General features: G+C 42.9%; 1 protein-coding gene across 1 annotated transcript in view; it reads left to right on the top strand.

Annotated features, from left to right (window-relative positions):
- Positions 1–24241, top strand: part of Kl (klotho) — a 43892-nt gene extending 19651 nt beyond the window's left edge. The window contains 5 exon segments of the mRNA XM_076923830.1: positions 10284–10794; positions 12335–12603; positions 18409–19149; positions 19151–19511; positions 22147–24241. Coding sequence (XP_076779945.1) covers positions 10284–10794; positions 12335–12603; positions 18409–19149; positions 19151–19511; positions 22147–22484 — 2220 coding nt within the window. The 3' untranslated portion in view covers positions 22485–24241.
- The last annotated feature ends 228 nt before the right edge of the window (positions 24242–24469 follow it).

Raw genomic sequence — 24469 nt, 5'->3', positions numbered from 1 at the left:
TGGCCTCCTGTCCCCCACTCAGCCTTTTAGCCACTCTGTGGGCCCCGATGTTGTGTTGGGGGGCAGGTCTTACTTTCATCTCTCTTCCTAAAGCAGCCTTTCTACCTTCCCCTTTAGCCACAGAACCAGAAGGCTCAGTACTGACAGGCATTTAGTTTCATAAAACCAATGCATCTTCAAAAAAAAAATTAGGGAGCAAATTAATGGAAAGTGGATTTATTTATATTTTAGCCCAAACAGAGACAGGAAGACACCTACTTTTCTATCCCTCTTTTCTGTAAGGGTGTTACAATTTGATAGAAGAGATGAAAAAAAAAATACTAAAAATCTCAGAAATATGCATATGCTGATTAAGTTGTCAGAGCCGTGTTATGTCTCCCCAGAAGGCACACTGGTTTCCCCCTGGCTCTAGCTGGCACCAGGGCTTTACTTTCCTTCTCCCAAGGTTGGATTCTGAGGTGGCGGACTTATTTCTGTGAGGTCCGTTGTTCTTTTATTAGTCCGGTCGCTCAAGGAAGGAACAATCGTGTTTCTGTCTAGGATCTCTCTCTCCTCCTGTCAGGATACAGCTTTACAAACCTAATTCTGTGCTCGTGTGCGGCTTTCTCCGCCAGATATGTCTGGATTTTCCCGTTTAAAACAATTTCTCCCAGCAGCTCAGCCTCACAGGAAGTGGAGGAGATTACTTCCTGGGGTTTCTAGGACACCGTGTGACACGACATTTTTAGGCACTGCTGCTGATACGCTTCAGAAGGAGCTCCACGGACTTGCTATCTCCGCTTCTGAGTACAAGACTCAGTAGGAGCCACTTTTAAAACAGAAAACAAATCCCTCTGGGATGAGAATGGTTCCCGAACAGTTCCAGGTTTCTTGTGAACCCCTCCTAGGAGAAGCCAATTCTTTGTAATGACTGTTCAACACTGTGAAGCCGAGAAACTCACGAGCTATTATTAAATTCGTGGAATGTTTGTAAATGAATCTGGGCAAAGCCCAAGGACATCAAGAGCCCTTTCTTTTAATGATACAAATAATCTTTAAGGATTATTTCTGATCACAAAGGCTGATTGTAAGGAACATGTTTCCTAGGATTGGATATGGGGCAGAAGGATTGGCTGCAACAGGGCCTGAGGCCTCAGAGCAGGCATGCCTGGCCAGTCTTATTCTCTGACTCTCCAAAGGTGCTATTTGCCATTGGTGAGGAATTTAAAATCCCTTGTGGCAGACATTACCATATAGAAACTGAGGAACAATAGAAATGCTGCTGGTAGGGGTGCGTGTGGAGTTCCCCTACAGAGATAAAAATAAACAGGTTTGACCACATCATAGTTTGAAAGGAAAATAGGTCTCTGGTGAGTGACACCAGGAAAACATGCATTTCTTTGGCACACCAGGTACTTCTGTGTGTCCCTCCTCCTTGCGCACCCGATGTATTCTAATGCTCTCTGCAATCCACATTCGTACTGTTCGGGTGCCTGCCACTCCTCTTGCTTAGAGAACACAGAAGGTCCCGGAGGCAAGGCTTTTGTATAAACTGCATGCCCACGTTCTTCTTATCCCTTCTCTTTCTGTGGTCAGAGTTACCAAGGCCACCCTGAGAGTGACTCCACAACCTGTCTCCGAAATAATTTCCCACCACAAACAGGTAAATGGAAAGAGGGCGCACAGATTACGTTTCACTAACCACAAATCCACGAAGCACACTGTGGTTTTCTGTAGTCTTACCCTGTCTGTTGATGTAGAAACACATCCACGTGCCACTTCCCCCTCCACCTCCCCCATTTGAGTTGACGTGTTCTCTCCTGTAAGTGGAAGGGAATTATTTAACAAGCAAGTGAGCCTATGTTTTGATCACCAGGAAGGCTCAGGGGGAAGGGGCTGGTCAGCTAATTCCCAGCTGGAGAAGCTGGTGAGAGAGGAGAGCGTTTACAGAGGAGAACATATAGAAAGTTATGGGAGAGAAAAACGCTTATCTCAGCGTTGCTGAAAATGAAGAGGAGCTGTTCAATGAGGGTGTTGCAGAATGACACAGGCGATGGTTCTGATAGATGCTGGTGTCAAAGATCCTCTGATGACCTTCAGATATCCTTTATCTCAGTGCTCACAGTCCTATCTCAGCCCTGCATCTGGCCATGTGCCTCCTTCCCTGGTCCCTCATGGTTTTCTGGTACACTTCCCTCTGGTTCATGGTTGACTGGCATTAGAAACATCAAGGTACAGGCTGAGATGATGGCACTCCTCCCAGTCTCCAATGACCGTGGGCTTGCCGTTTTGCCCAGTGATAATTCTGGCCATGAGCTGGGATATTTTATTAACAATTTAACATCAGTGATTTGGAAATGACTTACTTTTTTTTTTTTTTTTATGTATATGGGTCTTGCCTGCATGTCTGTCTGTGCATCACATGTATGCAGTGCCTGAGGAGGCCAGAGAGACTGTCAGGTCCCCTGGAACTGAAGTTACAGATGATTGGGGGCTGCATGTGGGTTCTGGAAACAGAAGCCAAGTTTTCTATAAGAGCAGTCAGTGCTCTTAACCACAGAGCCATTCCTTAGGCCCTAGAAGGATTTTTTTGTAGCAATGTGATTTAGTACTAAAAACCTTTTATGCCAGGTCTGCTGGTTCACACCTTTGATCCCAGCATTTGGGAGGCAGAAGCAGATGGATCCCGGTGAGTTTCAGAGCAGCCTGATCTATTTTGTGAGTTCCAGGACAACCAGGGTTACATAGAGAACCTGTGTTCAAAAACCAAACCAAAACTGACATTTTAAAATATATAAATGAACAAATACTAAACTCCCATAGTCTCTATTATAAACTTATCCTCCCCGACCTGTAAACTGCTAATCTTTTATGCTGGTCATGTGGGTAGCATTATTTTCAGAGCATTCTGGGTACATTTTTAGATCTGTGCCTTCAGTCTATATATAATATATGATCATAATATCAATACAGAAGATATTGAAAAGATTTTTTTTTTTTTTTTTTTGCTCCTAATATGTCTTCCCTAGAAGGTTGCGTTGCCCTGAAAAGAGCCCAGTTGTTTGACTTAAGATCTTATGTTTCTTTTGGAGAAGTCCAAGTTATTTGGTAAAATGCAACCTGGTCGAAAGAACAATTCAATTAATGAGACTATGTTGTAGACAACAAACCAGAATCACTAGACCAGTGGTCCTCATCCTTCCTAATGCTGAGACCCTTCAATATAGTTCTTCATGTCGTAGCGACACCAACCATAAAATTATCTTTGTTGCTACTTCATAAATCTCATTTTGTCACTGTCATGAATTGTGATGTAAAATATCTGATATCCATGACATCTGAGGTGTGACTCTCCAAAGGGATCGGGACCCACAGGTTGAGAACTGCTGCCCTAGCGCTCTAGAGTTAATACTGTAGGAATTCTGAGAACCAATTAGGCGTTTCTAACTACAAGATTCTCCAGACATTGTAAGGTTAAAATGCATGAAGCTGTTTTTCACATTTGTGCGAGTTAGGGGTGACTGCAAGGTGTAGGAAGGGGAGGTTGGCGAATCAATAATTGCTGAGTGGTAAGGGTTTAATTAGATGAACGATCCAAGGTTTCTGGCTGGTGAGAAATTAAAAACAGCGACCCCATCTGAGTAGATGGGCCCCATCACAGAGAAACAGAGGGGTGGATAATTTGCATTGGAAATTCTACAAGCTTGGAAATCCAGGGTGTTTTAAAATGTTTTTTTTTCTCATATGATGAACAATATGTACTCATTACAGAACGGTCAGAACAATCAGACAAATAGGAGAGAATTAAAAATATTTCCAGCCTCTCTAGGGGAGACAATAGATATTAGTCATGCCCTTGGTACAAATCTTTGAAATGCTGTCCTGGTTGTTTGTTTGTTTTGTTTCTTTGTTTTATTATTTTTTTGCTTGTTTTTGTCACCTTGGATGAATTCTCAGATGTTAGAATCATCTGAGAAGAGGGACATTCAGTTGGTGACATACCCCCATAAGACTAGCCTGTAGATAATTCTGTGAAGTAGCCTCCTGGCTAAGGTTTAATGTGGAAGGGTGCAGCCCATGGTCCAGCAGTGTCCCCCTGGGCAAGTGGTCCTGGGTTGTATCAAGGAGGTAGACAGAACAAGTCAGGGGGAGCAAGCCAGTTAGCAGTGTTCCTTCATGGTCTCTGCTTCAGTTCTTGCTTGTGTTATCACCCAGACTTCCCTCAATGACGGAAGGAGTGTGACCTGAGGTATGAGCTGCAATGAACCCTTTTCTCCACAAGTTGTTTTTGGTCATGGTCTTTATCACAGCAACAGAAAAGCACAACAAGATAGCTGCCCTGTGATATAGTTTCCTGTATCTGTATGGTCCCATGAATTAACTAACATTCTGTACGATTATCTGTAGGTAAATACGATTCTGTCTTGGCTTCCCTCAGTGATGGGCTATGAAAGGGATATGGAATTGGAGCGTAGTAATTAGTGAGTTCTAGGCCAATGACAGACACTGTCTCAAAAAACAAGATAGAAAGCTCCTGAGGAATGATACCAGAGGTAGACAGATAGACAGAAAGACACAGACACACACAGACACAGACACACATGCATACACACAGGCACAGACCACACATACAGACACACACATAGACACACAGATACACACACACACAGAGAGAGAGAGAGAGAGAGAGAGAGAGAGAGAGAGAGAGAGAGAGAGAGAGAGAGCAGACATACACAGACACACACACAGATACATAGACACACACACAGACACACAGATACATGCACACAGACAGAGACAGGCACACACACAAACACAGACATATGCACAGACACACATACACACACACACACACAGACACCAGACATATCCAGACATACACACACAGAGACACACAGACAGATATACAGACACAGACACTCACAGAGACACACAGACACAGAGACAGGTACACACACAAACACACACACAGACACATGCACAGACACAGACACACAGACACACAGAGACACCAGACATACCCAGACACGCACACACAGAGACACACAGACAGATATACAGACACTCACAGAGACACACAGACACAGATAGACACACACACATACACAGACACATAGACACACAGACACACAGATACACAAACACACACAGACACAGGCACATAGACACAGACACACACACAGACACAGGCACATAGACACAGACACACACACAGACACATAGACACACATACACATAGACACACACACCAGTCCTCAGTAAAGGCAGTCATCATAGGTACCATGATTCTGTTCTGTATGAGCGTCAGGCTAGACTCTGTTCATCTCTTAAGGAACTCTGTGTGGAGATGGCTGGCTGTTTGTGGATGGAAAATACAGAAGGTTATTTTGGGGGAAGTCATTAGATGAGTGTTTTGTGAGAGACTTATTGAAATTCTGATAAGGAACTGTAGTTTATAATCTACAGAATTGTGCTGATACAAATAAGAGGATAATTTGGTCTGTAAACATGGCATTAGGCCAGTCAGCTGGCTCGTGTGACAGCTCAGCACAGAGGTGACCTTGAGAAAGTCCTCAAGCGTACATTGTTCTTAAAGTTGAGGTGAAGGAGGCCAAAAAAAGAAAGAAAACAAAACACAAAAAAGCCCTTATTTGGCTTAAAATGTTCCAATGCTTTATTTTTTTTAAGAAGTTCACCTCTGAGACCTTACATCACGGCTCTTGGGTGTAGAGCGACACACACATAGGTATCTGAATTATTTTCTATTTACGGGCTGCATTTCAATCTTTTCGCTGTTGGTCTCAGTTAATTTAATTAAGATTTTAATTTAACTTTCACAGGATTAAATTAATCTTCTAAGAATTACTCCATTTTAATTTATTTTTTTAATTGAAGGTATAGTCACAACAAAATGACCTCTTGAGTATGGCCCCAGAGATATGCATGAATGAGTGCTAGCATTACCTGTGACTGTTTTAGCTTCAAACTCTCAGCTTCCTACCAAGCATCCTCCTTGAGGCAGTGGCTCTGTGACTTGAAGAGAATTTGATCTCCTTGACTTGAGGGCTTTGTTGTTGTCTGTGATTCCTTTCCCCTCTTACCTCCCACACAAAGCATCAAGTAGTACATGGGCAAGCCACACCAATCCCCATCAGTGATAACTTGTGCCTGGCCACTTGCCAGCCTCTCTTTGCACATCCTCATAGTCCGCCTGGACCAGTGGTCCAAACTGCCGTCTTCTTTCACCTGGTACCATCATTCTGCAGTAGCTGCCTAACTGGTCTCCTGGATCGCTGTTGATTCCCATCTCATACCTCACATCTAGTCATCTTTCAAAAACCATAAACTAAATAACGTGATTACAGTCGAAGGATAAACATGCAGTGCTTACTAGCTGGCAGTCACAATTGCTACCCCAAGTGGCTGAGCAAGAAGTCTTTCAGATCCTGGACTTTGTGACATTTTTATGTACATAATGAGGTGTCGTGGGATGGGACCCAAGTCAACACAAAATCCATGTGTATATTGTGTGCAGTGTATTTGTTCAGGCAGACACTCGTATCGGCTGGGTTTTATAGGGTATCTGCATTTTCATTAGGAACCCTGACACTAAGATCAAGGGGCTTTCCCACTTGTGATGGTTGTATTGCGACTCAATGAATGTCGAATTTTAGAGCACTTTGGAGTTAGGGTGTGGGGCAGGGGGCAAGGCATATTCAACCAGGATCAACTCATTTAATCCTCATAAAAATGGGAATGTAAAACATCGTCACTATCCTTGTTTTAAGTAAAACAGAGAAACAGAGTCGATATCCAAGTTTTTCCATGGTGACAAGGCTTGCAAGGGTGCAGAGTTAGAACAGTCCATTTTCTCATACAATTGGTCAACTTCGTCAGCGTGACCTGCTGTCATCCCCTGACCCTTGCTGAACTTAACGACCCTTCCTTGTTCTTTATGGATTGGGTCTCTCCTCAAACAATGCCTTTGCCAACGGGCACTTCCTGCAGCCCTGGCTGATCCTGCCACCTGCTAACCCTACTCTCTTCATCCATCCCTTCCTCCCTGGGATAGAAACTCCATGAGAAGAAGGCACTATCTTTTGTATCTCAGTGAAACAGCAGAGTGTAAATATCTGTTGTTCAAATGAATGAGCGTTGACTAGTGTATGAAGTGAAAATTTCTGGTTGTGTCACGTGACACAGACTCGTGTGATGTTTTGCTGAAGCAGAACTGTGAGGGGACGTGTGATGTTTGGGGAGAGTATAAGTAGGACCCAACAGACAGTGATGGCACGCTCCCATTGGTCTTGAGTCTTTGGGGATCTTCACTTTGTTGAGAGAGACATGACAGAGAATTTCTCCTGGCATTCTGGCTGTTTCTGATCACTCCCAGCTGACTCATGCTGACCGCATAGGCCTGGCTGTTTCTGCTGGATCATGTTGCTGATGCTGATCCATGTTTGGTGACACTATTGAACTGGACTGCTGGTATCCTGACAATGAAGACTGAGATTGCCCCAAAGAACTGCTTCTAAACAGGTCCACATCCCCTTGTCCTATTATCCATCTTTTCTCTCCTACCTTTGGGTGGTGGGCAAGGGGAGTGTTGAAACTTTTGAGAACCCTTATTAAAGTAGGTTGTGAAAAATCGAAGCCTACACCTGTAATTAAAAACAAAGTTTAACGAATTTGCAGAGTTAAATTTATGTTTCAGAGTATTGTGGTTTGAAAAGATTCGGCCCCCATAGACTCATGTGTTTGAATGCTTGGCCCACAAGGAGTGACATTGTTAGGAAGTGTATCTTTGTTAGGTGTGGCCTTGTTGGAGGAAATGTGTCACTGTCCACTGATGGGGTGGGCTTTGAGGTCCTAGGCTTAAGATCCATCCAGTGCAGAAAAGACAGTCTTCTCCTGGCTGCCTTTGGATCAAGATACAGAATTCTCAGTTTCTTATTCAGCACCATGTCTGCCTGGACACTACCATGCTTCTGGCCATGATGATAATGGACTGAACCTCTGAAACTGTAAGCCAGCCCCAATTAAATGTCCTTTATAAAAGTTGCCTTGGTCATGGTGCCTCTTCACAGCAGTAAAACCCTAAGACACAGAGAAAAAAAAAATCAATGCTTCTTGTCATGTCAATCCTAGACAATGAACATCTCTGAGTAACTTTATGACTAGCAATATACTCACAACCTGTTTCTCCATAAGTCTTTATATTTCACTGCACAATCCTATGAGTTTTGGCAAGTCCGTGTGGGATGCCTAAGACTCTTGGGAAGAGAGGATCTCAGTTGAGAGATTGCCTTCCTCAGCTTGACTGTGGCCTTGTCTGTGTGGCATTGCTGTATTGACGTAGTAAGGCCCAGTTCGTGATAAGCAGCACTGTTTCTGGGCAGGTAGGCCTGGGCTCTATCGAAAAGCTAGCTGAGTAAGCCAGCAAGTTGGCTTCAGTTCTTGCCTCCAGGTTCCTGCTTTGTCTTCCCTCAATAATGGACTGTAACCTGAGAGCCAAATAAACCCTTTCCCTTCTGGGGTGGGGTGGGGTGGGGGTGGGGGGTGGGGGGGTTGCTTTTGGTTGGTGTTTTGTCATTACCAATGCCCATCTGTGTGACAAGTCCCCCTAGAGAGACACAGAACCCGCCCACTACCATATAAAACTTCCTGTAACTCCTCACCGGCCCTGCCTCTCCACAAGCAACCACTGTTCTGCTTCCTGATATTAGACACTAATGTGGAGGCTTACAAATGGAGTCCCTCAGCTATGAGAGTGTCTTTGTGTCCTGGCTCTGGACGATAACTTTTAGATTAATCTGTATTGTTGCACAAAATGGGGGTTCGTTTCTTTTCTTTAATGCTTTTTGTTTGTCTCCCAGATGAAGTAAACCTAGGTCCTTTCACGAACACTCTGAGCAGTATCTTCAGTGTGGCTTTCCTCCCTCCCTTCCAGTCCCTCTTTTCCTCTGTAAAGGTCTAGAGACAGGCCTCACTCTACAGCCCAGGCAGGCCTGGTTTATTTTTATTTTATTTTTTTTTTAGCTTGTAGACAGCTGCTACGGATCATGAGATATTACTGCACTTGGCAAAGGGAGCCATATTGTTTTAAAAAGTCAACCTGAGAAACAAACAAATTTACTTGGTTGAACAGTTTGCTGAACTTGGAGGATGGGTGAGGAGACCATTCTTAGATGGCTGAGCTCAGACAAAATATTTGAGGAAAATAAAAAAAGACTATTTGGAGTAGTGAGCAGAAGATCCTCTGGCTCTCGGGGTGAGAGGAAAATTGGATCGGTCATTCTGGAAACTACACAGAACCAAGCAGCAATTGGGGGTAGAGTTTTCCAAATGTGTGTTGGGGGAATAGAAGGCCAACAGACAGCCCTTGTATTTGTAGGACAATAGGAAGAATCAATCAAGGAGTTCAAAGGTAAAGAGGAAATAAAACCCAGATTTGCTTCTATGTCTGTTAAGTGAAAAAGAAACAGATGAACAGTCAGGGGTCAGCTGGGGTTTCTGGAAGCACAGCACTGGCTATAGCAAGCAGCTTTACAAGGGACTCCTGGCCCAGGTTCACCAGCCCATGTCTTCACAGCTGTACTTAGTTGTCTCTTGTTCTTGGCTTGTCCTTTGCACTTTCAAGAAGCCAGCATTGTCTCAGCACTCTGGATAGTGGGCCAAGATACTAAGCTTCATCTTTCAATGTCTTGGGCTGATTCACAGAGAAGACAGAATTTGTGAGAACATGCGTTAGAATTTTGGGGACGACAGACAAATGAGAAACAATCAGTTTGACTCTCCAACAACTGGAGTCTATGTGGAAACTCCTAGTCTCCTAGGATAAAACACATAATCCTATTTTGAAATTCCTGGTACGGCCACAGATGGGAGGTTGGTTCTTTTTTCCCCTCAAGCCCACAAATTAAAAAGTACATAATCCAAAGATAACTTAACAGTGAGTATTCTAACAAATTCTTAGTTTATTAAATTTTCCAATGTGAATTGTAACTATCCATTCAATACAATGATTTTACATTTTTCCACTGGCTGCTAAAACACACTGGAAATCTCTCAGATCATGGTGGCAGCTCTCTGCAGGGTGGCCTTCCTCGAAATAACTTACTGGCTTTAGCTGGTTGTTGTATTGTGGGCTAGTCACTGCGTTAGGTCAGATGAAAATCAGGCATCAGTGGGACTGGGAATCCAGTAAATACTGCATGCTTCCTCTCAATCAGGGAGAAATTCACCATGTTTTTTGGTTTTTGTTTTTGTTTTTGTTTTTTGTTTTTGTTTTTTTTCCTCCATAGGCTCATGCCAAAATCTGGCATCTCTACAATACTTCTTTCCGCCCCACTCAGAGAGGCCTGGTGTCTATTGCTTTAAGCTCCCATTGGATCAATCCTCGAAGAATGACTGACCATAACATCAGAGAATGCCAGAAGTCTCTTGACTTTGTGCTAGGCTGGTTTGCCAAACCCATATTTATCGATGGTGACTACCCAGAGAGTATGAAGAACAACCTCTCATCTCTTCTGCCCGACTTTACTGAATCTGAGAAGAGGTTCATCAGAGGAACTGCTGACTTTTTTGCTCTTTCCTTTGGACCAACCTTGAGCTTTCAACTATTGGACCCTAACATGAAGTTCCGCCAATTGGAGTCTCCCAGCCTGAGGCAGCTTCTGTCTTGGATAGATCTGGAATATAACCACCCTCAAATATTTATTGTGGAAAATGGCTGGTTTGTCTCAGGGACCACCAAAAAAGATGATGCCAAATACATGTATTACCTCAAGAAGTTCATAATGGAAACCTTAAAAGGTAGGCTTTCAAGTAAAATTCCTGTTGTTTGCCAAAATTCACAAATGTACACTCCCACACACACCCGCTCACACACCACATACACCCTCCTACACACCTAGACCCCCTACATACATACACACCACGTACCATACACACATTACACACATATACATATCATATATGCACACTTCACACACACATACCATACCATATACACATGCATACACATCACATACCACACACACTGTACCATATACACACATTACACACATATACATATCATATACACACATTACACACATATATATCATATATGCACACATCACACACACCATACCATATACACATACACACACATTACACACCACACACATCACATACCACAACACACATCACACATAACATCCACCACACATATCATACACACACACACACACACACACACACACACACACACACACACCATACCACATATACCTTTTAAGCCTATCTGCAAAATGTGGCTATATCATTTTTGTCACAATGTGGATAATTTAAGCAGCAGGAGAATGTATTTAAAGTAACTCTGCTCTCACTTGGGCCCTTCCGAAACTAAATTTTTCAAGTTTCATAAAAGAAACCTTGATAATTTTCTGATAAGACAACAAAACAAGATTCATATTTAAAATCAGTAGACTCATAGTCTCTCATCTACATTGCTAGATTATATAACACAGTATTAAAAATCTCAGACTATCTAGTTCTCTCCATTTCCAGTTCAGTTGTTTTAGCTGAATAACATGCTTTTTCTTTAATTTTTTTATTCTTTGAAATTTCCATACATTTATTCAATGTATGTTGATCATTTATAACCACCACTAGCTTCCTCTTTCAACAACAAAATGCTTTTTTTAAAGCAAAAGGAATATTCATATGATTTGGATAAACTGAACTTTAAAGACTAGGGAAGTGGGTCAGGGGTAGCATACTTGCCTGGCACCCTAAAGCCTTTGGTCCCATCCACAGCACAGGAAAAAGAAGACACAAGTCACAATGTTAGGTGCCCAGGTTAGGAACAACAAACCATCCTAGCACCTCTGGGAACAAGAGACTGCTACTGTGGAGGTAAAACTGTCTTTGAAGTCATTGGGGGCGGGGGGGGGGGGGGAGTTCTCTAGATTTGATGAGAGCCTTTTGTGAACAAGAAAAAAAAGTTTACCAAACAAGAAGCATTACACCTGAATTGTTTATGTATTTCATTTTTGTGTTTTGTTTTGTTTTTTTTTTTTTTTTTTTGAGATTTTACTTATTTTTATTTATGTATGTGCATTTTTGCCTGCATGTGTGTATGTACACCACATGCATGCAATGCTCACAGAGGCCAGAAGAGGGCGTTGGATCCCTTACACTGAAGTTAACAGTGGTGAACCACCATGTGGGGGCTGAGAACCAAACCTGGACTGAGCCGTCTCTCTAGCCCCTTGCCTTGCGTCTTTAAGTGGAAAAACCCATTTCTGCTCCGAGTCACACAAAGCCCAGTGGGGAATGACACCGCTCTTGTCCTCTCTTCCCTCTGCAGCCATCAAACTGGATGGGGTCGATGTTATTGGGTATACTGCGTGGTCCCTCATGGATGGCTTTGAGTGGCACAGGGGCTACAGCATCCGGCGAGGACTCTTCTATGTCGACTTTCTGAGTCAGGAGAAGGAGTTGTTGCCTAAGTCTTCGGCCTTATTCTACCAAAAGCTGATAGAGAATAACGGCTTCCCTCCATTACCTGAAAACCAGCCCCTTGAAGGGACATTTCCCTGTGACTTTGCTTGGGGAGTTGTTGACAACTACATTCAAGTAAGTCAGCCTACAAAACCCATCAGCAGTATCAGCAAGCCTCGTGCTTCCTCACTAAGCTCTTGCCATGGTACAGCTGCAGCATCGGGACTTTGAGCCAAACAAGGGTCCCTAGTGAGCTTGTGAACTACATAGTCCAGAATGCTTCAGTCTTCAAACATCTTTCAATCTACATCTTGCGCTGGCTCTTCATTAGGTCCAAAGGGAAACAGATCGAAGCATGAATATGTAAGCTCTGTTAAGACAATACAAAGATAAGGCACTTTCCTTTAGTATTATGGTTGGGATCCCTGCTCAGGAAGTTAAGTTTCTCATGAATAAGATTCAACATAGAATCTCAGGGAATCTCAGGGAAGCTGCTGTGAACGCGGCCGGAGCATTTAGCAGATCCCTCCTCACCGGAAATGCCCCACTCCAGGCTTGGAGAAAACATCTCAAGAGAGCAAACCATTGTTTTAATGATTTGTTGATAGCACCGAGGTGCTCCAAAATGATCAATTACTATTTATTAAGCATCAGTGTAGGAAGTCCTCAAAACCATTTTTTTTTTACTTTCCCCAGTTTTAAAGCGACTTGCTTCTTGTGGTTTGACTGAATACTTTGTGTAAGCACTTGCTGGCTGCCTATTGTGTAGAAAACCCTGTGTGGGTTGCTGGTTTAACCTCGTGAGGAAGACAAAAGTTCGGTATCTATAGTCAGATCTTGAGGTTTAGCGTGTTGGATTCTAGCTCAGTGGTTCTCAACCTTCCTAATTCTGCAACCCTTTAATACTGTTCCTCATGTTGTAGTGACCCCGCCCCCCCAAACATACGATTATTTTTCTTGCTACTTCATAACTGTAATTTTGCTACTTCTATAGTAATGTAAATATCTGTGTTTTCTGATGGCCTTAACTGGCCCCCACAGGACTGTGACCCATAGGTTGAGAACCACTGTTCTAGCCCATAAGGATGGCTGCAAGTTATAACTTCAAAAGAAACATGCAGAAAAATGCTTAGGTCCAAGGAGAGGCTTTCTTGTATGAATGGGGTTTTTATTTCCTGTAGATATCAAAATGCTTTCTTTTTGTTTGAAAGTACATGGTCTATCCTTGATGCATTTCTGCCCCTGTTGATGTATGATGGTCTTTTGGCTCTTAGACTATGTAACTCAATCTAGAGGTGATTTTGGACCTAAGTCCTCTCCTTACCTTCAAAAGTTAGGTGAGCAGTGTTGAATGGAGCTGTATTGAGGCCTGGGATGGCTCTGGTCTTGTTTTCCAGCTTGGGGCTATTGACAGCTAGTTGAACAATGAGGGACTGGGGTCTACTGGAAGAGGTATTTAGGACAAAGGACGTCCTAGAAGACAGTAGTAGAACCCCAGCCCCTTTCTCTTCCTTCTTCCCCCATTTAATCATGACGTGAGCAGTTTGTCATACTCTGTGTCCCCCACTGTGGTGTGACAGTTCACCACAGTCCCCCAAACAATGAGGCCCATTGACTATCAACCAGAGCATCCAAAACCATGAGCCCAAATCAGCCTTGGCTCTTTAACTCTCTTCTCTCAGGTTTGCTAGAACTGATGGGGTGCTAGCCAACACCATGAGGACGTCTGAGAGCCAGAGACACAACCACATCAGCCCCATCCTGCTCAGTGTGAGAGTATGTTCCTGCTCCGTGTCCCTCCTTCTCCCTCAGCACAAGGCGATCTGGAATGTCCTATCCTAATTCGTCAGAGTCTACAGTGAAGTTTAGGTAGGCTCTTACGTGGCAGATATGGAGACGTTGGAGAAAGAGGAGGAAGATAAATGTGTCCTACAACCCTCTCCCTCCATAACTTTGCTGGGGCCAGGAGTAGATTAGATGGTTCCTGGTCTTTGTTGTAGTTCTTTTCCTCTTGAGGGGTCCCTGCTGGCCATGTCCCTGCACTGGCGGCTCATACACATTACCTGGCATATCAGCTGGAGTCTGCCGAGTGACTTCAAGTACAGTCAGTATTCTGACTTTCGTCTGTGCAGCAAGGCAGGGCTGTGTGCGGAAAGCCATCTTCCCCTTACCCTGTTCCCTGAAGATGGGTTGTGTCTTCACTTTGGGAGTGAGTGCTAGGGTTTTGTTTGATGTGCTTGAAACAGAAGGGCAATCTCAATCAGAACCAAAATCATGGTAGTGAATAGAGAATGGGGAGAGAAGTCTTGTTTTGGTTTGGATTTTGTTATCTATTCATTTTGCAGGGCCGTGTACCTGCTAGTCACTGTTTCTGAGTCACACCACCTAGTCCTTAAGGCTGGATCTTATCTGACGTCAGCGATGCAGTGTGGCCCCAGACCCTCTCTCTGGCTGTACTGTCCTTTGAGATCATCTACACAGGGTGTCTGACCTGCTACATGTTCAAGGCCCTCTGCTTCCTCTGTGAACCCAACCAAACCACAAAGTCCCTGTCAACCCCACTGTGGATGGAAACGCTCCAGAAGCTCCCTGGTGGGAATAGGCTGCAGCTAGGGCTTACTTCTGTCTGTCCACACTGCTGGCTTTCCTCTGTGTCCTCAGAGCTCCTCTCAAGACAACTCCCAGGCTGACAGAGTCAGAATGCCTTCTTTGTTCTCTCAGCGTGAGCTGGGTGTCTTTGTGACAAGCAGTACTCAGCCCTTCTACATTATATCATGTTAATGTCTCAAGAATTGATTTTCTTAAAGAATGCTTTTATTAATTATTTGGGGACTCTGTAGTAAATTTGGATCATAGTAACCTCCTCCTATTATCCCCTCACTTCTTTCGGAAGACCCATCTATATCTCTCCAACCCCCAAACTTCACATTGTCCCCTACTCCTCTTCAAATGGACCTTTACAGTGATTTGTACTGCCCCTGTAACCCCGGTGGGGCATCCACTGGACTGTGGCTCACCTACCAAGACCTACATCCTTAGGGGAAATGGACTCTCCCTGACCTAGAAGCCATTATCTATCCATGGCGTGGCGATGCAGGAGTGGGTGCTCAAGACCTTTATTTATTTATTATTTATTTATTTCCTTCTCTTCCTTTCATCTCTTTCCTTCTTTCCTTCCTTCTTCCCTCCCTCTCTCCCTTCTTCCCTTCCTTTCTTCCTTCCTTTTTTTTATGTTAACATGCTGACTGCCTTGGTTCTGTGTAGACAACCCCAGATGCTGTGAGTTCATGAGTGTAATGGATTCTGTCACGGCTGAAAGATGCTATCTCTGGTCCTCCCCAGCCTCTGCTCTGACAACCTTTCTGTCCTCAGATGGTTCCAGAGTTGTGAGTTTTTATGTTAACCACTGTTCACTGCACCAAGACGCTTTGAGAAGGGATTTGTTTTTTAAACCCTAAAGTTTCTCTTTTCCCTCTTGGTTAGTGCTCCATACTCAGGAGTTTCGGCATAAATCACCCAAGTAATTAAAGATATCCCACTAAGCCAGGTGGTGGTGGCGCACGCCTTTGATCCCAGCACTTGGGAGGCAGAGGCAGGGGGATCTTTGTGAGTTTGAGACCAGCCTGGTCTACAGAGCAAGTTTCAAAGCAGCCAGGGCTACACAGAAAAACCCTGTCTTAAAAAACAAAAACAAAACTCTGTGTGTGTTTGTGTGTGTGTGTGTGTGTGTGTGTGTGTGTCCCTAGCTACACACCACCTGTTAGAAGTTTGTAGCTGAGTATATTCACATATTCACATGGGGGTCACTTTGTTTAGATAAACTCTGTGTCCCCGCTCCTGAATGTGTTCATAACTACTGGTGGTGTTAGTTGACCAAAGTGAAGCAGATTACACACAACATGGCACGTCATGGTTGTTCACCCCTGTGAGGAGAAATTTTTCTCAATAACAGATTAAATATGTGTTTTTTACTCATCCTTCCTCAAATACCTATTCTTACTTTTTCGTAAAGCCTAAGGCAGTAAACTGCTGTAAGTTAGGGGGACTTTTTTGCCGGCACACTCATTTCCACGGCTTTCCTAGTTTGGAGAACTGACCCCACCACCCGCAATCTTACACGGTCCTTCATACTTGTTTTTAGTTAGACTCAGTAAAAATTGTTATTCTGGGATGGTTCTGGTAGAGAAGTTATGAATTTAGTTCATTCCAAGTTGAATAAAAATAATCCAAAAAAGTTGTCTCTGGCTCTGAAGACTTGAACCTTCAAAGACTACACAGGTAAGTATTCTCTCTTGTGAAGCTGAGACTGAGAAGCATTTGTGGGCGCTAGGCGGTGGAAGAGGACTTATGACCAATTCCCTCAGCATTGGAAATGTGTGTGGGTGAGCCATGGGTCTCCAGAAAGGCAGTTTCCCTCAGACCCTGTTTTATTTATTTTATTACTGCTCTCCTTTGTAAACACAGCACTTGCCCTGCCCCTTGGAGAACAACATGCTTACACCTGACAAAACCTGGAGATTCAAGAACAGGGTTCACCAGACTCCCTTCTTTTATGGGAAGGGCAGATGGAGGCACCTGTTCCCACAGGACTATTTCAGAGCAAAATCCAGCTTAGCTTGCCACTGTGAGGTGGGCTGTCCCTTTCTGTGCAAGCAGATTTTCTGATGCTGCTTGCACACCTGGCCTACATTTCCCAGAGGCGGTCTTCATTTTTGGAGGTTTACATATTTCATGATGAGAAGAGTCAAACTGTAAAGCCACACTTTAAAAGTTTCCCTGTGATCAATGACGGTACGGTCTCTGCATACTTTTAAATCATCACGTTATGTTATCAAAGTTTTAGTTGTTTTGGTTTTTGTTGTTGTTGTTGTTGATTTTGGTTTTTCTGAGGTTTCTCTGTGTAGCCCTGGCTGTCCTCGAACTCACTCTGTGGACCAAGCTGTCCTTGAATTCTGCCTCTTCCTCCAGAGTGCCGAGATTAAAAGCGTGTGCCACCACTGCCCAGCTGTGTTATCTAAGTTTTCTCATCATTTCTCAAGCCAAAACAAAGCAAGAGTTACACATGCTTGGCAACCAAAACAAACCTCAATACAGATTGTAATTTTAGCAAGCACGGTTTAGTAACACATGCCACTTCATTTTCTGACTTCAAACTACTCATGAGCAAATTTTCTAAATTGCTTATTTTTTTAAACAAATTTGTTTTTGTTTGCTTAAAAGCAGTGTTAGGACTGGAGAGACGACTCAGTGGTTAAAAGCACTGAATGCTTTTTGCAGAGGACCTTATTTGATTCTCAGCACCCACATGGTGGCTCAGAACCATCTGTAATTCCAGTTTCAGAAGATCTGACGCCCTCTTCTGGCCTCTATGGCAATTGCACACATATAGTACACATGCATGCATGTAGGCAAAACACTCATACACATAAACTAAAATAAGTATACCTTTAAAAATAAATAGAAATCAGTGTTATATAATTTGTGGCTTCTTACATTAAAAGCAAAACATCTATACCAGTTGCAGGGATACATACCTGTAATCTCAGCATTCAAGAGGCTGAGGCAGGAGAGACCAGCCGAGGCTACATAATTTTTTTTAATTGAAGTTAAACAATAAAATATTCTCTGCTTGTATTCTACATACTGTCTGTGAATAGAAATCAGTAGTGTCTTTTATCTGAAGTGACAAAGTTTAGATTTAAAAATATCTTAATCTAAGAGTTTGAATTAACAGGAACTATGGGTAATATATTACATGCATTGGGGTTTTTTGTTTGTTTTGTTTTTTTAAGAAGAATGCTCTCTTTCTTGGGAACAGCCATTTAATCATTCAAGTGGAGAGAGTCTAATTGTGCACCTCTTGCTTGCTAGAGTTGTTGAAGTTATGCCTGCATTTTTCGGGTCTGCCCAAGTAGCTAACAGTTGCTCGGTTCTTTGTAGGTGGACACCACTCTGTCTCAGTTTACTGACCCGAATGTCTATCTGTGGGATGTGCATCACAGTAAGAGGCTTATTAAAGTAGACGGGGTTGTAGCCAAGAAGAGAAAACCTTACTGTGTTGATTTCTCTGCCATCCGGCCTCAGATAGCCTTACTTCGCGAAATGCGGGTCACCCACTTTCGCTTCTCCCTGGACTGGGCCCTGATCTTGCCTCTGGGTAACCAGACACAAGTGAACCACACGGTGCTGCACTTCTACCGCTGCATGGTCAGCGAGCTGATGCATGCCAACATCACTCCAGTGGTGGCCCTGTGGCAACCAGCAGCCCCGCACCAAGGCTTGCCACATGCCCTTGCAAAACACGGAGCCTGGGAGAACCCGCACACTGCCCTGGCGTTTGCAGACTATGCAAACTTGTGCTTTAAAGAGCTGGGCCACTGGGTCAAGTTCTGGATCACCATGAACGAGCCAAACACGAGGAACATGACCTACCGTGCCGGGCACCACCTTCTGAAAGCTCATGCCTTGGCTTGGCACCTGTACGATAACAAGTTTAGGGCCGTGCAGAAAGGCAAAATATCCATCGCCTTGCAGGCTGACTGGATCGAACCAGCCTGCCCTTTCTCACAAAAGGACAAAGAAGTGGCCGAGAGAGTTTTGGAATTTGATATAGGCTGGTTGGCGGAGCCTATTTTCGGCTCCGGAGATTATCCACGAGTCATGAGAGACTGGCTGAACCAAAAAAAACAATTTTCTTTTGCCCTATTTCACCGATGAAGAAAAAAAGCTAATCCGGGGTTCCTTTGACTTCCTGGCGGTGAGCCATTACACCACCATCCTGGTAGACTGGGAGAAGGAAGATCCGATGAAATACAACGATTACCTGGAGGTGCAGGAGATGACTGACATCACATGGCTCAACTCTCCCAGTCAGGTGGCAGTGGTGCCTTGGGGGCTGCGCAAAGCACTCAACTGGCTAAGGTTCAAGTACGGAGACCTCCCGATGTATGTGACAGCCAATGGCATCGATGACGATCCCCACGCCGAGCAAGACTCATTGAGGATGTATTATATTAAGAATTATGTGAATGAGGCTCTGAAAGGTGAGACCCCTCCCCCTCAGTCCCAGAAACGCTGTCACCATCAGAGCGTATACTGTTCTGTTTTTTTTTGTTTGTTTGTTTTTGTTTTTGTTTTCAGAGACAATAGTAACTCAGTCTCTGGGTGCAACAACTAGAATGCTAATCTTGTAAACCATATTAAATCTAAATCTTCTGGTGGCGAACCTGCCAGGATTCACCATATAAGCCAAGAGACACTAGTAGCTACATCTTTTCCTCACGCTGTCCCAGTCCAAAAGTGCGTGTATAGTTCTTGATGGAGAGAAAATCACTGCCCATCCCGAAGTAGAACTAAAGACAGCGATCTTCCCTGAAAGAGCCATGCTCGGTGACGGGTGAGGGGGGTGGGGTGGAGACAGGAGTCCTTAGCACTGTCCTGCATCTGTCAAAGCCTAGCCTCTTGTCTTCTGCCTCAAAGGACCCCAGGTCTGTCTGTCCTTCCTTCCTTCCTTCCTTTCTTCCTTCCTTCCTTCCTTCCTTCCTTCCTTCCTTCCTTCCATTCTTTTTTTGCTTTTCTTTAACATTTTTTTCTTCCTACTTTTTAAAATTGTTTTTGTGAGCATAGAAAATAACAGAGTTCCTTCCTTATGAGATTTTGTTCATTATAGATTGCTTCCATTCACGTCTGCCTCTGTCCTCCCTTGTCCCCCTCTATCTCTTGATAGGGCTCTTCCTCCTTCTCCTTCTCTTCTTCCTCCCCCCCCCCCCCCCAGATTATTATCCTTGGCTTTCCTGTTACATTTACACTCTTTTAAAAAATCATTTAGGTTTTTTTTTTTTTTTTTTGAGAATTTCATGCATGAGTACTGTGTTTGTGTCATTTCTGTCCCTCCCTCTTCCTTCCCTTGATAATTCCTTCTGTGTCCCCACTCCCTCTCAAATTCTATGACTTCTTTGTTTATGATTGTTAAACACACATACAAACCACATTCCACTCACACACACACACACACCACACATACCACACATACCACAATACCACACACACATACATGTAACACACATATTACACACACTCGTAACACACCATACTCATACCACACATACACACTACACATACCACACACACATACACACATGTACCACACACATACATAACACCACACACACACACACACACCCTACCAAGTCCATTTAATGTTGCTGATATGTACATGCATATGCCACTTGGAACTGGATAACCTATCAGGGAGCTTAACCTCAAAGACTGAGTCTCTCTCAGCAGCCACTGAGTGCCTGTAGCTCTTCTTTTAGGAGTGGGGCTTTGTGAGATTTCTCCCACTGGTGTTGGCATGTCAACTGATGGTGTTGCTGTGCAGGTCTTGTTTAAAGAGCCAGACTTCATGTGCACACTTTCCCTATCATGTCTAGGACAGATGATCTCAGGGTGCTAAACCTCGACTGATACATCTACAATGTAACTTCTCTACCTAAGGCTGTGGGAAACTCATAGAAGAGGGCATAGGGATATTGTAAGGACACCATCCAGAGTGCCCAGAGTACCAGAACATCTCTTGCCTCATATGTGTATGTGTGTATATGTGTATGTGTATATATGTATGCATATATATATGTATATATGTTTGTGTATATGTATGTGTGTATGTGTATATATATGTGTATGTGTATATATGTTTATATGTATGTGTGTATATGTGTGCATGTATGTATGTGTATATGTATATATGTGTATATAAGTATATGTGTATATGTATATGTGTATATATGTATGTATATATGTGTATGTGTATATATGTATATGTATGTGTGTATATGTATATATGTGTATGTGTATATATGTTTGTATATATGTATGTATATATATGTGCATGTGTGTATATGTATATGTGTATCTGTATATGTGTATGTATATATGTATATGTGTATGTGTATATGTGAGTATATATGTATATGTGTATGTGTGTATGTTTATATGTGTATGTGTGTATGTGTGTATGTGATATGTGTATGTGTGTATATGTGTATGTGTATATGTATGTGTATATGTGTATATGTGTGTGTATATGTGTAATGTGTGTATATGTATATGATGTGTAAGGAAATTGCTTGTTTGATCCTTTTTTTCCTTTACCCTCTCTTGTTCTCGAATCTCCTCAATTTAGATCTCTTTCTCAGCACTCATAATCCTATAATTACTGATTTCATGTCATCGTGAGCATGCACCAGCACGTGTCTGTGTTTATGTGTGTATGTATGTAACCAATGAGCTGTAAAAGAAAATGTACAATCCTTGTCTGAGTCTAAGTTGGATCCATTTTCCTGCAAACGGCACCCTTTCATTCTTCATGTTTGTACACGTGCCTTGCTTTATGTACAGTTTTGTTATTCTCTTATCTATTGATAGACATCTCATACCTGTCGTGAATGGTGCAGCTGTCCCCACAGCCATCTTAACTGCGTGTGTTGTGCATTGCCACATTGCCTTGGTGTTTGCCTATTTGCTCTTGTGTAAAACCTTTCCCAGTGAAATCTGATGAGTCTCAAGTGTTATTGAATGGTATCCTGGCTTTTCATTAGCCGCCAAGAGTGTAGAAAAGGGCTGAGTTGTATATAAAATATTACAGTCAACCCTCTTGTGCCCTGTGTTCTTCTCTAGCCTATGTGTTGGACACCATCAACCTTTGTGGCTACTTTGCGTATTCGCTTAGCGATCGCTCGGCTCCCAAGTCTGGCTTTTATCGCTTTGCTGCGAGTCGGTTCGAGCCCAAACCGTCTATGAAACATTACAGGAAAATTATTGACAACAATGGCTTCCTGGGTTCTGGAACACTGGGAAGGTTTTGCCCAGAAGAATACACCGAGTGCACCGAATGTGGCTTTTTTCAAACACGGAAGTCTTTGCTGGTCTTCATCTCGTTTCTTGTTTTTGCTTTTATTATTTCTCTCGCTCTTATTTTTCATTACTCCAAGAAAGGCAAGAGAAGTTATAAGTAGAGTGAACGTCTGCCGGGCCACTCGCTTTGGGATCAAGATGCACACGCCATCAGCCATCTGCTGTTTGGACCTCTCCGTGTTGTGAAGCCGCATTGTACACACATTTGGATTCTAGAAAACCTTTTTTGTCATGGATGGTAGAGGTTTTAAACAGGTATTGGTGATTATAAAATATTTCATGGTGGACTGTATCTGATTCTGCTCTCTTTTTGTGGCAATTACGGGACTCTACTCACCACAGTTTCTACTATACCCAGTGTGGAAGACATGGAATACCGTAGTGATAACAACGACAGACAGACAGGAGTTTGAAGAACAACTTTCGGAACTTGTTTATCCGTGTCCATTTTTAAATTCACATGTTTTTGGAAGTCACACTCTCTCAATTGCCATCTTCACACATGAACTTGACCTGATCCAGTTTTACAAGGCGATGTAGAGAAATATCTAGTAGAGACAGACGGCCAGGAGCCCCAAGGCCAGAACAGCCCGTTAAAAAACACCATTCCTACCAAATGCTGCTAATATCAATTTACAAATGCACTTAAAAAGCACATTATGGACATTTATATTCCTGTGAATGTTTCTGAGGTGTGCCCTAAACCCCAGATCCTAGAGGGCTTTCTCTTACCAACTTTCTTTTTCAGAGCCCTCACATTGGAGAATCCTTTGATGAATGTTTGCAAAAAATAAAGATGAGTCCTGAGCTGCTCACCTCTTTGGATTCGGAAACTGCACTGCAATGCACTGCAGCAGTTTGAGGGAAGAAGGGATTTTTTTTTTTAATGAGCAACCTGAGTGATTTGATTGAACATCTTTTTATCTTTGAACAGACCTCAGAATGAATGCGATGACCTTTCTCACAGGAAGAAAGATGAGCTCTCACTCAAACTAAAGAATGTCTCTGTGGCTTCTTCAGAATATGCTGTCAATGCTTGGATGCAGTGATGTTCAAATTTCTTAGTAGATCTGACAGCTACCCAGTGTGAGCACACTGGGAACATGTCTTTGTGACCAGTGAGACCTACTATGTGCTTCTGTAGGTTCTGTACTTCTTTGAAGTAGCCTCTCTTTGAGCTTTTACACCAATCATGCTACTGACTTCTGTAGAAAGGGCTAATTAGGTCTTCTCCTTCCACACCCAGTACCCTAAGTCTTACTGACTCTCACCGGGAAAGTCTCTGTGCTACACCTGAGTGGTCTTATAGATAAGCCGATACCAGATCAGGCAAGATAAATCAGTCATAGCAGGCATAGTTAAGTTACCCTTGCTGACACAGGGTCACACTGCACATCTCATCACCTTGTTATTCTTCATCTTGCCATGTGCTATGGTTTTCCTCATGAATGACCAGCTTTTGCTGTGGTATTCTTTATACATCTGGATTTATTATTGAAATCAAAAGCTATAGAATCAATAGTTTATTTTGTGTCTATTTTTCTTGATTGCAGAGTAATATATATTAATTGTAAAAATTTAAGAAATAAAAACTATATGAAAGAAAAAATTATCTATAATATAATACAGAGATGCCACTGACAGTTCCTATGTGTTGTATTTTGCGTAGTCAGATCGTGTTTTACGTAGGCATACCTCTTCTTTAGTCATTCTTGTTGAAGTAATTTTTTTGTGATTAGTCTTCAAGAGCAAAATTTTAATAGTTATGGAGAATATTGTTGGAACAGCTCAAAACTGTTTTATTTGTTGGGCCAATTTCCCATTAATTAGTTCAATAATAAATATCATTCGGAAATAATTTTCTTGCTGCGTCACTTATGCTTCTTACCCCTAGAATGTAAAGAGAAGTAATTCTGTTTCTTAATGAAGCATCATAACCAATCTTTGTGCGTCTACCATAATTATGTGTCTGTGGATTGCTAGTGAAATTGTTTTTAAATGAAATTCTTTGCCAGGAGGCACAGTCTTTGTGCTTATAATCTAATACTTAGAAGGCTGAGACAGGAGAATGACTGAGAGGTCAAGG

This window comes from Arvicanthis niloticus, chromosome 24, assembly GCF_011762505.2.
Source record: "Arvicanthis niloticus isolate mArvNil1 chromosome 24, mArvNil1.pat.X, whole genome shotgun sequence".
Lineage (NCBI taxonomy): Eukaryota > Metazoa > Chordata > Mammalia > Rodentia > Muridae > Arvicanthis > Arvicanthis niloticus.
This window is presented reverse-complemented; position numbering and strand designations above follow the sequence as displayed.